This window comes from Barbus barbus, assembly GCF_936440315.1.
Source record: "Barbus barbus genome assembly, chromosome: 4".
Classification (NCBI taxonomy): Eukaryota; Metazoa; Chordata; class Actinopteri; order Cypriniformes; family Cyprinidae; genus Barbus; species Barbus barbus.
The window spans coordinates 32270131-32286483 of record NC_136732.1 but is presented as its reverse complement, the minus strand read 5'-3'; the positions used below and the strand labels follow the sequence as shown (position 1 = coordinate 32286483).

The window sequence follows — 16353 nt, the reverse complement described above, 5'->3', positions numbered from 1 at the left end:
AAGGTCTCTCAGTTGATTGGTCGCTCAAGGTTTTGTTAGGCGCGTCGCTAGGATACAGCGGATAAAACTAATCCGGACTACAAGTACATTTATTGATATGTACTGAATGCTTTTGATGTAGTTTTGTATAAATACGGATAAAATGTCCGATAACGAGGAAGGACAAGGGCCGAAGAGTACCTTTAGCACCTATGTAGCTGAAGGTGACCAGCTGTTCCAGAAGAGGGAGTATGTCAAAGCTACTGAGAGCTTTTCCACGGTAAGCTAGTCACTATAACTGAGTATTATGCTAAATACATTTTACATTTCTTCCATTAAACTAAGTGCTTTAGTTCACACTTTATAAGCGTCTTCTTTGTTGCCCTCCAGGCTTTAAGTTTACAGCCGGATGATAAAAACTGTCTGGTGGCCAGATCCAGGTGTTATTTGAAACTAGAGGATGCAGAGCGCGCGCTGAAAGACACCGAGGCCTCCCTCAAAGACTTCAAGGTGTGTTCATCTGTGCTGCTAATCTCTGTTTTATCTCCTCGTTCGGTCCAGAAGGCCCCAGCAGGTACAGCTTTGAGTCTGTGCGTTTACTTGTCCTGAAGGGGGCGTACTTGCATAATTTGAAACCTTATCAGATGATTCTGGCAAAAGTAGGGCACTAAGTTGACCCAGAAAGTATGTGGACACTTGTAGCACACTTAAAATTTGATAAATAATATTGCATTAGATAACGAAATGATAAACCAAGTGACATTTGTCACAAGCACGCTTTCGAATTTGACAATAAGATAACTGATTTTGAATTAATAAACAAAATGTTCGGCTGTTTAATGGCTGTTTAAAATCAAGACAGTTTTAAGACAAAAAGGACAGGTCAAACCAGCGAGAGACCATCCACTAAAGTTACCTAAAAGTAGTTGCAAACTAGCTAAGAGAAGTGAGGTTATTTCTTGGGAAAGTAACCTTTTCAGATGTAATGCAATGAAATTAATACATTTTTAAGTATACATATACTTTTGGAGCTACTATATATATAAACCCTCTAAATGAATAATGTCCAACTGAATTAACAGCAATGTTTAGTTTCTAAATGGAATAGTGAGAGAGAGAGTCCAAATTTAAATTGCTAGGAAAAGTGAAAAGGAACAGAAAATACTTTTTACATCCACAAAAATATTTAGCAGCACAGCAGTTTTCAACATTATTAATAAAAATAAATGTTTCTTGAGTAGCAAATTATCATATTAGAATAATTTCATTTCTTTCTTTATTGTCTCCATAAGGAGAAATTTGTTTTGAGCAGTCAAGAGAGCAGATGAACTTACAAGTTACACACACAGAAAATGACAAATTAATATTCCATTTACATACACTAAATACGTTTCACAATACTCACACATTTCCCACAAACCCTATATTGTTCAGTAAAGCAGTTGATAATGGAATTAACAAGAATTTATATCTATTTAACTTACAGTTGGTACCCTATATCTCCTAACTGAGGGCATCATACTCCTTATGGAGAATATGGCTTGGGTCACCAATCATTTTAAGGCTCTGCTTCTTTACAGATCTCTCAAAAATCTCCTGAAGAGAAGTTAGGAGCACAATACCGATTATTTTTGTCTCCTAGCCACATTTTTTAAGTTGTGACCTAGATTTAACAGACAAATTATCAAACCATATTGTAAAAGCATAACATGTAATGGATTCAATAGCAGATCTATAGATCAGTAACATGATAATTTTATCCACCCCATAGACCCTGAGCCTACGCAAAAGGTGCAAACACTGACTAGCATGTGCACAAGAATGATTTCTAAATGATCATGTGACACTAAAGACTGGAGTAACGACTGCTGAAAATTCAGCTATTTCATCACAGGAATAAAATGCACTTTAAAATATATTATAATAGAAAACAGTTATTTTAAACTGTAATAATATTTCACAATATTCCTGTTATCAATAGACTTTTGATAAAATAAATGCAGCATTGGTGAACATAAGATACTTCTTTATATACATGGATTTAGTTCTGCACATCACTTTAAATTAAATCTTTTTCCTGGTTTGTTAAGCCAAGAGATTTTCAGATAAGTGTATATCACGTGATAGCGGTGATTTAATGTTAAGGAGCTGGCTTGTTACCACAAAGCATGTAGTGTCATGTAAGAATTATGAAAGAACAATAAAAAATCAGAAACTGGTTTGGTGCAATTGTATGTTTCTCTAGGCATCCAGTCCCTTTACTTACTGTAAACTGCTTTGTATGAAAAGTTTCTTCTAACAGAAGCTATGATTCTCCTTCGGTCCCCATCCTGTCTCCAGCAGGGCCTGTATCAGAAAGCAGAAGCTCTCTACACAATGGGCGATTTTGAGTTTGCATTGGTCTACTATCACCGAGGCAATAAGCTGCGTCCAGAGCTGCAGGAGTTCAGGCTGGGAATCCAGAAAGCTCAACAGGCAATCGACAACTCAGTGGGCAGTAAGTCCTCCGACACATGATGAGAAATGTGGAGCTCATATTTTGGTTACACAGCAAACAGACCTCAGTTACCCACATCTCTCACCCCAATCCAAAAGGTCCTTCCTCTGTGAAGCTGGAAAATAAAGGAGACTTGTCTGTCTTCCACAAATCTAATGGGGCGAGCTGGCTAAATTATGTTCTCTATCTCTTGCTCACTCTCTCATTAAATCACTTGCCCTCATCATTCACCCTGCCACTGTTAATGCTTTCCATTTATGTTGATTTCAGCAGTTAGTAACACACATTTGTTTGTTTGTTTGTTCAAAGGTTCGTTCCAAGCATTTGAATCATTCTCATAAGAGGGAATCCAAAAAGCATTTGCCAGAAGATGGACAAAAGTGAAAAATCAGCCAAGGAACTTCTGGGAGAGCTATACAGTGACAGAGAATACTTAGAGAAACTTCTACAAGATGAGGGTGTGTGTTTCAGGGTTTTTTTTTTTTTTTTGTAGACCTTTTCAAATGTCAGATTGCATCTGTGAACGTGCATATTCAATATGAAGTTTCGCAATCTGCTCCAATACAGATCTTATAAAAGGTAAGATACGAACTGGAGAGCGTGTGCAAGATCTGATCATAGGCTGTATCTCATATCTGGACACGTGAATCTCTGACTGAATCTCGGACGAGTCAAAGTACACAGTATAGGTTCCTAGCAAGTAATTTAGTATTAGACGCATACTCATGTTACACTTACAAAACCATAAACTATCATTCTAATGTTCGCGAGTTAGAAGAATTTCTTCATATATTTGAAAGAAGTCTCTTCTACTCACCAAGGATGCATTTATTTGATCAAAAATACAGTAAAAACAGAAATGTTATTACAATTTAAGCAATGTAGTTTTTTAAAATGAAGTTTATTCCTGTGATGCAAAGCTGGATTTTCAGCAGCCATTACTCCAGTCTTTAGTGTCTCATAATCTTTCAGAAATCATATTAATGCGCTGGTTTGGTGCTCAAGAAACAATTATTATTATTATTATTATTATTATCAAAGAAAAAAACGGTACTGTTCAATATTTTTGTGGATACAGGATACTTGTTTTTGTAACTTTATAAATGTCTTTACTGTAATTTTTTATCAATTTTATGAATTAATGCTGAAAAGTATTAATTTCTTTTTTTTTTTTTACAATTTTTTGAATGGTAGAGCATGTAGATGATTTTTAGCTAATTGATGAGTGGCTGACTTTCATCAGGAACAACATTGAGGTTAGGGCGGGATTATGGTCCTAATTGTTCTATAGGTCACCCCACAATGTTTCATAACACACCCATCTGATTATTTAAATATTTAATAGTGCTTGCTGAGGACATTTGAACAAAACCCTAATCCTAATTGTTAAACTTTGGCATGTAACTGTGTACCATCTGTGCCATGGACATGAGCGATAGATCAAATCTTGTGACTTGCTGAGAATAGATGTGCTATTACTTTTCTAAAGCTGTGGTCACATTTACCGTTGCCCTGCAAATTACCATGGTCAAAATCCAGTCCTTTCAATAAGAATCGAGGTGATTTGGAATTTAGGATGAGGGTGAAAGATGTCCCTATGCAGATTTCGCAACTGGTTCAAGTTGGTTATGCAAATTTACCACACTGACAAATAGAAAACCTGCTTGGTTGGAAAGTGGCTGAGATTTTAGATTTATGATTTTTTGCCTGACAGACAACAAAACAGGCAAGAAAATTCTATAGACTTGCACTGAGGAGAAACCTCATTTCAGAATCAATGCTCTGGCATCACAGGACTTTTGGATGGGCAAGCACTACTCTACATAATTTTCAGAAAATGTATTGTGTGTGATTGGGTTTGAGTATTATCTCTTCACTTGACAGCCTTGAGTTCAGGCAACACAGAAAGCGGTCTGAAGAAGGACCGTGAGCTCATGAAGGTGGTGAAGGAATGGTCTGGGGAAGTGCTGCCCAATAAGAGAGAAGTGCTTGGGAATCTCCACAGCTGCATTGGTAGTCATGCGCTTATAATATCAATAGCACAAGAATGAGAAATATGAAACTCTATGTTAAAAGTTTCTCTTATATTCTATGTAGGCAATGCACTGATGGATCTTGGGAATATGGACAAGGCTCTGCATCATCATGAAAAGGATCTGGAACTGGCCAAGAAAGGGTAGGCGACCATGAGAGCAGGAAAGCTACCTTTCTGTTTTTCTTGGTTGGTTAATAAACAACTCATCTGGTGTGTTTGGTTTGTGCTTCGCTTCATAGCGACCTGATGGACAGTAAATCCAGGGCTCTGGACAACATTGGCCGCGTGTACACACGGATTGGCAAGTTTGAGCAAGCTATAGAAGTGTGAGTGCATTTGCCTTTAATTAATATTTACTTTGGTGTTTATATACACAGAGAAATCTATTGTAATAGTAATTTTGTTTTGTGTGTGTTTGCATAGCTGGGAGGAGAAGTTCCCTCTAGTATGTGGTGGGTTAGAGAAAGCCTGGTTGTTCCATGAGATCGGCTGCTGTTACCTAGAGCTGAAACGCTACAGCGAAGCACGAGATTATGGCTCCTGCTCGCTCATGGCTGCAGATGACATCAGCGATGAAAAATGGCAGCTCAATGCCAGTGTGCTCATGGCACAGGCAGAATGTGAGTCCAAACTACATTGCCCAGAATTGCCCAGGAAGCTTAATAGACTCTCTGACCATAAGTAATCAAATTTCCCACATTGCTTCGAATCGGTAGGAGTTAATGTGGTCGTTATGTGTATTTGATCCATGCCATGCAGTACAATTAGATAATTTTACATCCTCTTTCTCTCTGACACAGTGAAGCTGGGTAACTACAAGGCCTGTGTGTTACACTTTGAAAGGGCACTGGACCGGGCAAAACTGCTGCAGGATGACTCTGCCAGCGAAGCCATCCAGAAGGTCAACACAGACATTCCTGTCCTGCTCTCTCACTCCCTCACTCATCCCTCTCACCATCCATCTCGCCTGTGGCCTTTTCTATAGTCTCATTCAAACTACACTAAAATGAGTGAAATTTTATATCATGCAAGATGTGCAGTATGGTTTATATCACAGGTGATCACAATTGTTGTTTGTTTGACTAAAGTTGTACTCGCATGTACCACTGTTCTGCAAATATTTATCCAGTCATTTCAATAGGAATACATGCAACCAGAAATTTTGCACAAGGGCGCTTTTCACTATACACACTGTTTTAAGGTAGCTTTACAGAAATTCATGGTGCTAATGTTTATAAAACCTTAATATCGTAATTCCTTTATAGTCACATTTAGCAGATTAAAAATATAGTTTACATTTTGGGCCGATGCAAGCAATTAAGCAGTTGAGAGATGCTATTTAGTAAATATCGCTCTACATAAGTATAATTGTATGTATTTTGAGGAAGTTTGAAATATTTATGTATCCAATTTTACAGTGCCCTCCATAAGTATTGGAACAGTAAAGACAAAATTGCTCTGTTGGCTGTGGAATCAAGACATTTGCAAATATGATTAAAAGATGAATATGGGACACAACTACAGAATGTCACATTTTATTATTAGCCGTTTCAACACATATGTTTTACCAAATAAAAAGAACAGCACTTTTAGAGTTCATCCCACTCATTGATGTGAGCATAAGTATTGGGACAGTTGAACATAAGGCAGATATAAAAGATTAAAAGCTATTATTTAGTTGCAGATCCCTTGCACACAATCACAGCAGTGAGTCTGTGACCCATAGACATCACCAGACTCTTGGTCTCATCCTTTGAAATGATTTTCCCAGCCTCTAATGCAGCCAATTCCAATTGTTGCTTGTTTTGGGGAGTTTCTGCCTTTACTCTCCTCTTCAGCTGGTGAAATTCATGTTCAATCAGATTTAAATCTGGAGATTGACTTGGACAATCTAAGACTTTCCATTTCTTTGCCCTTATAAATTCCTTGACTGAACTGGCAGGGTGTTTTTGGGTCATTGTCCTGATGCAATATGAAGCACTTCCCAATGAATCTGGTGGCATTTTCTTGAATATTGGTTGGCAAGATGGTTTTGTACCCTTCCAAATTCATTCTGCTACTGTCATCATTAAGTCATCAGTTAAGTTGAGAGGGCCTGTTCCAGAGACAGCCATGCATGCCCATGCCATGACACCACCTCCACCATGTGTTACAGATGAGGCTGTATGCTTGGGATCATTGCAGTTCCCTTTTTTTCTCCTCATTTTTGCTTTCCCATCACTTAGATAAAGGTTCATCTTTGTCTCATCGGTCCATAAACACAGGTCCAAAACTCTTCTGGCTCACCTTTGTGCTTTTTTGCAAACTCTAATCTTGCTTTTCTATTTTTGGTGCTGGTCAGAGGTTTGCATCTTGCTGTATAGCATCTGTAATTCTGTGTCAAAGTCTCCTGAGGACAGTCGATTGTCAGAGCATCACCCCAGCTTTCTGGAAGTTGTTGTTGATGTTACAGACACATCTTTTAGGATTCATTTTCACAGCTTTAATGATTTGTCTGTCATCAACTACTTTTTTCTCAGTCGATCAGGTCGTTGTTGGTTGCTGGTGTCTCTGGTGGTTTCCAAACTCTTGATTTCTCCATGCCCTTTGTTTTTGCTATAGCTCTAACTGAAAGACCTGTGAGGCAACTATTCCAATACTTATGCTCACATCAGATAGAGGGATAAAACTCTAAAAGTGCTGAACTTCTTAGCTGGTAAAACATTTATTTGTTGAATCACCCAATAATAAAATGTGACATTCTGTAGTTTTGTCTCATATTCATCTTTTAATCATATTTGTAAATGTCTTGACTCCACAGCCACTAGAGCAATTATATATATATATAGATAGATAGATAGATAGATAGTTTTATATAAACTGTGCATTTTTTTCTGCATTGTCACACTGCATAGCTCCGCCAACAGTGCAAACTCATTGGACCAATATCCTGCTCCTAGTGCATGTTAAATATGGAGATTTGTGGAAGCTAAGACACGCATCCAAAGTTCTGTCATGAGACTCTAGATGACGCAGTCTGATAGGCCTAACTCAATCGGACATAATGACATCATTATCACATGTCGCAGCTGATTGGTTCTTTTTTGAGCCAGTGAGCTGCTGCTCAACATTCAGATACTCATGCTTGCTGTAGCAGATGAAGCTTTCTTCAGAAACCCTCTACCTTCCCCAGCTCCACCTGTATAGATTTGCTACAGGGTGATTCGTGTATGCTATATGGGGGTTATTTATTTCATGTATGTTATATTTGCAGCAGCAGTATTTCTTAAAGCGCACAGCAGCATGTTTGTGGATGTATCAGCAGTAGCAAGTCTTGGTACTTCTGCCGCAGCAGCAGCATAGCAGATCTATTCTGCCAAGACCAAACAAGACGTTAACGTTGTCATGTACATTACCATGCCAAAGACTCCGAAAGTTGTCATGACAGAACTCATTTTGTAACAAACCCTGAACATCCATAAGCAGAGCAATTAGTTAGTTAGAACATGATTTCAAAATATTTGTAACTAGTAGTTGTTTTGTCATATGAACCGATAATTGTAATATTTACATGCATTCATTGATCAGTTTTCTTGTATGTTATCTGATTCTAGACCATCCCATCCTTCTGATATTATATTTCTTCATGTTGCGCTGATATTATTTCTTTAATCAATTTCTCACCCTGCAGGCTCTTCGTGAAGCAAGACACAGAGTGACTCAGTAAAATGAGAAACCCCTCTGAATAAAATGGTTGCAGTCGACTTCCATCCACCTACAAGACAAGTTAGAACTAATGCATCCCTACTAATGGAATAAAGTTTGCCTGAGGAACATTGTGCTGGATTGCAGTCAGTGTTATTGGTGAAGGATTACTTTGCCTTTTCTTTGCTTGTTTCCATATGGCTAAAAAGATGTTTTGCATAGTTTTACATAAACTGTCACAGTTTCAGAGGTATAGCAAATCATGTGTTATATTTGTGATGCAATGTCCAAGTGATGTTGCCTAAATACGGTTAATGTTTTCCAATAGACCCACACATGCTGTGACCTTTTGTTGATTTACCCCAGATTTCACAGACAAGGCTTAAGCCTAGTCCTAGACTAAAATGTAAGTCTGAGCCGTTTCAACTGAAATAAACTTGCTCTGACTGGTCTTAAAATATATCAGTGTCTTTGTTTTGTCTCAAGATGCACACCAGTAATGTTTTTTTCTAAGCATGTTAATAAAAGTGACTTAAATGTCCTAATTGAACTATGTCCTAATCCTGGTTTAGTCTAAGCCCTGTCTGTGAAACCGGGCCATAGAGAAATACTCTAATTCATAATCCACCCATAAAGGTTTGAATTGAAAATCATTCAAATGAGTTTTGACCTCTAATTTTACACTCCACCTATTGAGTCGATATTGACTTTGGTTATGTGCTCAACAAAACGGAACAGAAGTATAAGCCCTGCTATATATGCTTAACTATGCATTACTGGCAGTGTGTGTGTGAGAGAGTTTTTGTGTGGGTTATATCTGCTATTTATGTGAACACACCACAAATACTTGTGAGAAAGTGGTCACAGCCAAACTGCGTTTGTTCTGAACTTCACTGTGATGAGCTGAAGCAGCGATTCTTAACTGTGGAACCTGTCAGTGCAATGTCAGAAAGCATAACCACTCAGAAAACCTGCATACATTTCACACGTCCCTCACAGATCTCAACAAGACACAGCATGCACACTCCAGCTGTTTTCATTTTTGCAGGTGTGCTCCTGTATAACTGGCCTGTAAAAATGCATTCAAAGAACGTGGTGCCTACAGATTCTTTTTTATTTGTTACGAAATTCATTCTAAACCACAATGGAATTGAATACTTTGATCATTTTGATGAATTCATTGTAATATATTCTGACAATCATGATTACAAGGACCTTACTGAGTCTGCTGTAAATCATGTACATACTTGTGTGAGGCATGAAAAGCTTGAAAAATATATATTTTATGCAGTAGATACTGTCAAACCTATAGGTGTAGACTAGTATTCCTTTAATGGTCTACTGCAAATCTGTTCTCAATCAGCGATAGTTTATGAAAATGGAAACAATTTGTGATGTTTGCTCTAAAAGTAGGCCTATATACAATGATTTTTCGTGGGGCACTTATTTTAAAAGCATGTTCTGTTAAGTTTATTAAATATAAATGGTAATTTTGGGGGGCGCAATCAAAGGTTCGCAAAATATTGCAACACAAATTTTCTTCTCGTGCCGCTATAACGCTTAGCTAAACACCAAATATCTAAATTGCTTTTTACTTAAATACATTTTTCATGATATATTTGTGAAGTGCAAAACTTTAATAAAGTGATAAAAGTATTATGAAGTGCAGTAGCTACTGTTTCCAACGTTACCTCGTTACCTATATATATATATATATACACATATATAAATAAATGAATATATAAATATATATATATATATATATATATATAAAGCCTATAGAAAGGTTGGGGGTCGATAAAGTAACCCCAACCTATTCGCACCATCTTTACATTAGGGATTTACAGTGTTAGTCATTGTTAAGAAATCAAATTTAAGACTGGACTGTATGGAGTAATTAAACCACGTGATAATCGAGACATAAAGATGAGCAGATGAACCAAAAAAAATAAAAATCCGGTCGCTGACGTGCACACAGTGAAGTAGCGGGAGCGCGCTCAAATGAGCCTCTGTTCAGTTTTATATCTGCCTCTCCCTTCCGCGTCCGCGCTCGCGCGCACAGGAGCGTGCTCAAGTACCAGTGGTTTCCGTTTTGTTTCCTGATTATTTCTAGTGCTCGGCCAGGCGGGGGTTGCTGCGCAGCGCTCTGGAGAAACGTGCGATTTGGCTGTACGGCGCTTTGAACCTTCAGCCTCGGAAAACGGTGACAGCTTTTCACACTTCTGCCAACGTTGTAATCAAGTGAGTTGCATTTACGCCGAGGTTAACGTTACTTTGTAATCTTGTGGAACGTATTTGCAACCAGTGAGTTTGATTATGCATATCTAACTTTTAAGCAAAAGCAAAGATTTTATATGCAACAAAATCTAGTGCTTCTGGCATGTGATATCTTTTCCAGCTGCGCTAGGCATTGCCACCCTGATTTGTTTTGTCTGCATGCAGCGTGGCTGGGCACTGCCACTCCCCAAATCCATGGCTTTGCATTGTTACCGCTAATTAACTGAGCTTGCTCATTTGGTCATATTCATTTACGAGTCTCTGTCGATTTAGACATTCACTGAATTAAGTGTAGCCCGCGTTTCTTTTAAATCTACGCACAATTTTTCCACCAAGTTGTCTTAATTCGTGTGCGCAATGTCGTTAAATCATGTAACGTTACCGTTATATGCGTGTGACCTGCCGTCTGAGTGAATCTGCTGGGCGTTTTGGGTTTTCTTTGTCTTCCATAGGTTAGGTGGTGTGTCCGAATCTAATTTGGTCACACAAAGGCTACGTATCAAATTCCAGTGAGCTGCCTATCTAGACAGCAATTGGGCATCAGACACGCTGAACTGACTCAGAATGTGTTTGCTTCTGAGAAATGCTGCCTAAGTAGGCAGCACACTTGATATTAGACACAGCCACAAAAAAAGTGGCCTAAATGATGTGCAGGTGTTAGTGTCTCACGGCTCACTGCTGGGCTCCTGTAAAACAGGGGCCTGCTTCTGCTTTTCACACACTTTCATCAGAACCTGGGCCGTGTCCAGGGAGAAGCTAAAGCTGGTTTGTGTAAAATTTGGCCACTGGATAGAGAGGTTGACATTTAGTGGCAGTAAGAGGTGCCTTTTGAACCCATCATCAGCTGTGAATTGTCGCTTGACTGATATCAAGGTTTGTCATTTGATTAAGCTGTAAAGATTTGCATAGCTTTATAAAATGGGGAACAGATGTTTTTTGATCAGAAGGAGGTGATGACAACTGGTTTCACAACAAAAGCAAGTCATTTGACATCTGGTGACTCGAACAACCTAATATCTGAGCTACAGCTGTACTTCTGCTTATTAATCTGAAACCCAACATTAGAAGACTGCGATGCGACGGTGCAAAGTATCATTAAAACCAAAGACTTCCAGCATACAGAGCTTCTACGGTTTACTTCAGGCCTCCATAAAAGAGAAAAATATGGTAGGCAAAGAGACATGGATAAAAAGCGAAGGAGTAATGTGTAGGCCAGAAAAAAAAGCAGCTCTTGCGTTGGCAGTCTGATGCCTGCTCAGGTTTCGCTAGAAATGCACAGTAGTGTTTTATTTCAAGTGAATTTGAGTGTGTTTTGGTCTAAACGGAGCAGTGGTTTTCAGATTTGCTCAGATGGACAAGAGCTGGACGCTGTACAGAGGTTGCAGAACTAAAATATGTGGTTGTGGGTAGTAAAATTGAAGTTTCCAAGAGCCTACGTGCTGTGACTGGTCTGAAGAAGTGGTCGTTTTGACTGCCATGCTCAGGTGGATAGATTCTGTTAATCTTTACCAAGCGTTCCTGGAGCTGCCTGTCGTTTAACCCCTTGTTCAAATTTGCATCTCATGTACAGCGTAATCTCTTGAAAAAATGCATTCGCACTCACTCGTGCCAAATTTATCTTGTTTATCAGAAACAGCCTGCTGTGTAGCAATGGAAGCTGAACAGAATCAGGAAGTTCCAAAGGCTGTTGCTGAGACACAGGAAGTGGTGATGAAACAAGAGGAGAAATCGGAGCCTATGTCCAAAGAGGTGGCACCTTTAGAAGCCGCAGATCCTCCAAAAGCGGCCCCTGAACCCGAGAAAACCCCAGAGACGGAGAATTCTGCTGGGGAATTGCCAGAAAAGGAGAAAGCGATGGACTCTGAAGCCGCTCCTGCCAAACCGTCTGAACCCGAGGTGGCGCTGGAAAAATCTCCTGAGGAAACCCCGGCTGCCGAGTCTTCTGAGAAATCCCCTGAGCCAGAACAGCAGAAGACGTCTGAGGAGCCACAGGTTCAAGTGAATTCTGAGCCTGAGAAGCAGGAGGAAGAAGCTGTGAAAGAGGTGGATCCTAAGAAAGAGGCAGCGTCCAAACCCACTGCTGTGAATGAAGCCAAGCCCGAAGAATCTGATAAAGGTGAGGAGACAAAGACCGAAGGAGGAGAGGATAAGGTGCAACCAGAGGCTGATGGAGTTCAAGCTGAGCCTCCGAAAGAGGCAGAGACCAAGCAGAAAGAGCCAGAGCTGCCTTTGTTCTTTGGCTGGTTCCTGCTTCCAGAGGAAGAGGAACGAATTAAGTGTGCAACCATGGACTTTCTCAAAACGCTGGACACTTTGGAGGCCTTCAAAGAACACATCAGTGAATGTGAGTGGACTGTGTAAACGCATACACTTGTGGTTCTTACCTGAGTTGGTGTGTGTGTGTGTACTGCGTAGTGCTGATTTTTTTTTTTTTCCTAGTTACTGGTGAGGCGGAGAAAGAAGTGGATCTTGAGCAATATTTCCAGAACCCATTGCAACTCCACTGCACTACAAAGTTCTGTGATTATGGGAAAACAGAGGGGGCTAAAGAGTATGCAGAGCTGCAGGTTAGTTTTCCACACAGACCATTTTGTTAGGTGTGTCATATCATGCAGAGCAAATGTAAGCGCTCTGATGTGTTTTTGGAATAAGATCCCTGCTTGATTATAATATTGCAGCCAATAACTAATATTCTGGCAAAATTAAGTCCATCTTGTTTTCCAGTATGAAATGTTACACGTGTAATATTAAAGTTGAAAATCAGTCATCATAACATTAAGGGAAGCCCTTTTATATTATCAGCTTCCAATATTAGCAAATTCAGACCAATGCTGATAATTAAATATTACTAATATCTGCCAGTACTTGTATGGTAGGTCACATTCCCTGAAATTTTGCTGATGTATGCTTTGCAAATTTGCAACAATTTACAATTGAAATAATAAATTCATGAAATTACAATTACAACTATCTTATAACCTGAACTTTTTTTTTTTTTTTTTTTTAATTTATAGAGGATTTATAATTCTCTTAGTTTTGTCTGTTCTTTACCTCCTTTTTAATGTTTATTTACCTTTAGTAGCTGATTTTCCCCGTTTCCTGCTATGCTGACATAACCAAATACAAATTATGGCATTAATCTCTTGATGTAAATTTGTTCTTGTTTGTTGTTAAATGAATACATTTTCGTTTATTAAACATGAAATGTTAATTTATTAGAATACGAAATTAACTTTAGTTTAGTAAGTATGAGTAATTTGCTCAATTTAAAAATTTTGTATACAGTGCAGGGAGAGGCAGAAATCCTGAATCAAAATGCAGAAATATGTCATCCAACAAAAAAAGGAACTATAACAACAAATCAATAAATAAGAACACATAAATGTCAATATGTGTAAGTATGTAGATTTAATAAATGCTGAAATTGTTTATTGGTAGTTCATGAAACTTAATGCATTAATGTTAACAAATTGAATTTTATTGTAAAGAGCAACCAAAATATTAATACAGTATTTATTTGACCATATTTTGTCTTGCAGGTGGTCAAGGAATCCCTTGCCAAGTCTTATGAGCTTTCGGTCACTGCTCTCATAGTGACCCCTCGTACGTTTGGGGCCCGTGTGGCTTTGACGGAAACCCAGTTGAAGCTGTGGCCTGAGGGAGCAGACAAAGAAGGGGTCGCTCCGGCCCTCCTACCCAGTGTAGAGGCTCTTCCAGTGGGTAGCCGTGCCCACGTCACATTAGGCTGCTCGGCAGGTGTTGAGGCTATTCAGACCGGTTTGGATTTGCTGGAGATTCTGGCTCTGCAGAAGGAGGGCAAGGAGGGGACCCAGGTTGAGATGGACTTGGGTACTTTGACCTACCTGAGCGAGGGCCGCTGGTTCCTCGCTCTGAGGGAACCGATTACCGCAGATACCACCTTCACTAGCTTCACCGAAGACAAGCCCACCAGCGATCAGGGCAAAAAGGATGGAGAGAAGAAAAAGAAAAAGTGTACCATTCTGTGAGCGCAAAGCGAGGTGGAGAAGGGGGGGGGGGGGGGAGGAGAGGACATTTTTCCAAGGGCTCCGGCCCTCGGTTGGCTGAGGATGATGTTGTGTTCTTGCATGTGTGTAGGTGGATGGCGTGTATGTTTCGCAGCTTTAGTGTGTGCACAGGGATGGCTTGGGATGATTTGGCAGGCAGTGTGAGACCAGCTGTTCCAAAGAGTTCTGCTGGCTCCCGGCTTTCTCTTAGCTGGTGCCTTTTTTCCTTTTGCCTGGCAACACAAGCTCAGAGGCCTTAGTATCTGCCTTAAGGTCATGGATCACTCTGCTGGAAAGTTCACTCTGCGTTAGGTGCTAGTTCAATTGGCTGTTTGGCCGCCACACCATCCCTGTTCCCTTTACACAGGTACATTCACGATTGGTCTTCCTTACACGTGACACTCATGTAGAACCCTTAGATTTAGCACAACTTTACTGGCTTGATTAACTGATTTATACTCCGTTCCAGCTGAGTTCTTGTTGATTAGTCTAGATACATGGTTTCACATTCAGTATCTTTAGAAGATTTGCGTTCTAAATTTACATTTAGATCTTTGAGTTCGAAGTTTTGGCATAGAGTATAAATTTGTTAGTTTAGTATGTGATTCTTCGGTGTCCCTCTCTTTCTTCAGCCTTTGTGGAGCTGATCATTTCATGCTGCACGGTTATCTCACCGATAGTGATCAGTTGTGTGTGGGCATGCCTTTTGCCAAAAAATGAAAAAAAAAAAAAATGGTTAATCTCTCTCGCAATCATGTAAAATTCACCAAGGTTTTTCTTTTTATCAAAAAAGATTACATCCTCTCCGTGACATGTTTTTAGGCTAAAGTGTGTATGTGTGCATATGAAATTGTGTAAACGATAAGTTTAGGAGAGAACCCAGTGTTTGTCAAACCATCGGAGACCCCTTTTGAGTTTACAGTCCATCACGTCGGATGAGACATGCCTGTACTTCTCTTCATTATCTGTATGATCAGCTCTTTCATAAACCAGTATACTCCCATGTGATCGTAAATTTACTCTCTCTGTCTTGCTCATTCTTATCAATTTTGAAAAAAAAAAAAAAAAAAAAAAATGTGCACTCTAAATACTGTGACGAGCATCTATCTGGTGCCTTCCTCTTCTGTAGGTTTCTAGATGGCCGAAGCCATGCTTATAGGTCTCTGACATCAAGGCACTAAATTTTGCACTTACCTTGTTTTTCATTTGTTTTTGTACACTTAATAAAGAATGTGCTTGGCTCTGACAACCTTGTCGTTCTGTTCTTGCTGTAAGTGAGTTATGTTTGTAAGATTGAATTTATTTGTTAGCTTGTAAGTAAGGACGTGTGTGTAATCATTTGTTTCAAATGGGTGGTTTTATGCTACTTCCACTTTAAATAGTTTCCACCTCTGCACAAATGCGTAACTGCAGCTAACGTCTGGTTCCTAAGAAGCACCGGTTTCTGGATTCATTGGAGATTAAGTTATCTTAAATGCAGGGGAAGATTTAGGAACTATAGCTTAAATGGTTCGTGAATACACAACCTCTTAATTATTGACCGCATGAGTACATCGATTTAGTTCATTTCACAGTAAGTTTGCCAGTAGGGCGCGATTGTCTCCACTAAAAGCTTCTAGATGGAGCATATTAAAACTTTTGAGCCACAACTGCGTGATTTAATATGCTCCATCTAGAAGTCAAAAGCTAGTGAGTCAAAAGCCAGTGAGGCAAGAATGTGTAGGGTTTTTTTCTTGATATAAATAGTCCCTCCCACACATTTATGTCTCTGACATGCAAGATTTAACTTGTATCGAGGTGATCATTTCCCTAAATATGGTTGAGGTGGGTGTTTGTTTCAGGAAACGCCGTCTATG

General features: G+C 39.3%; 2 protein-coding genes across 2 annotated transcripts; both read left to right on the top strand.

Moving 5' to 3' along the window:
* Positions 1 to 142: 142 nt before the first annotated feature.
* On the top strand, positions 143 to 8295 carry LOC306868467 (outer dynein arm-docking complex subunit 4-like; the record flags this gene model as incomplete). The annotated part of the gene is made up of 10 exons (XM_079414647.1): positions 143 to 259; positions 370 to 489; positions 2323 to 2476; positions 2821 to 2934; positions 4361 to 4489; positions 4574 to 4652; positions 4751 to 4837; positions 4935 to 5131; positions 5312 to 5412; positions 8182 to 8295. The coding sequence occupies 10 exons, from the start codon at positions 143 to 145 to the stop codon at positions 8215 to 8217; spliced, it is 1134 nt and encodes a 377-aa protein (XP_079270773.1). The 3' UTR covers positions 8218 to 8295.
* A 1911-nt stretch (positions 8296 to 10206) lies between these two features.
* On the top strand, positions 10207 to 15738 carry cnp (2'',3''-cyclic nucleotide 3'' phosphodiesterase). The gene is made up of 4 exons (XM_079413445.1): positions 10207 to 10436; positions 12103 to 12816; positions 12912 to 13039; positions 14012 to 15738. Exons 2-4 carry the CDS (start codon positions 12123 to 12125, stop codon positions 14477 to 14479), a joined length of 1290 nt encoding a protein of 429 aa, XP_079269571.1. The 5' UTR covers positions 10207 to 10436; positions 12103 to 12122; the 3' UTR covers positions 14480 to 15738.
* Positions 15739 to 16353: the final 615 nt, after the last annotated feature.

What these genes read in the sequence shown, in the direction of transcription:
- cnp (XM_079413445.1), top strand. Translation starts at nt 12,123, where the DNA reads ATGGAAGCTGAACAGAATCAGGAAGTTCCAAAGGCTGTTGCTGAGACA. An exon ending in CAAAGAACACATCAGTGAAT is followed by an intron (nt 12,817 to 12,911) that starts GTGAGTGGACTG and finishes TTTTTTTCCTAG; the next exon opens with TTACTGGTGAGGCGGAGAAA. An exon ending in AAGAGTATGCAGAGCTGCAG is followed by an intron (nt 13,040 to 14,011) that starts GTTAGTTTTCCA and finishes TTTGTCTTGCAG; the next exon opens with GTGGTCAAGGAATCCCTTGC.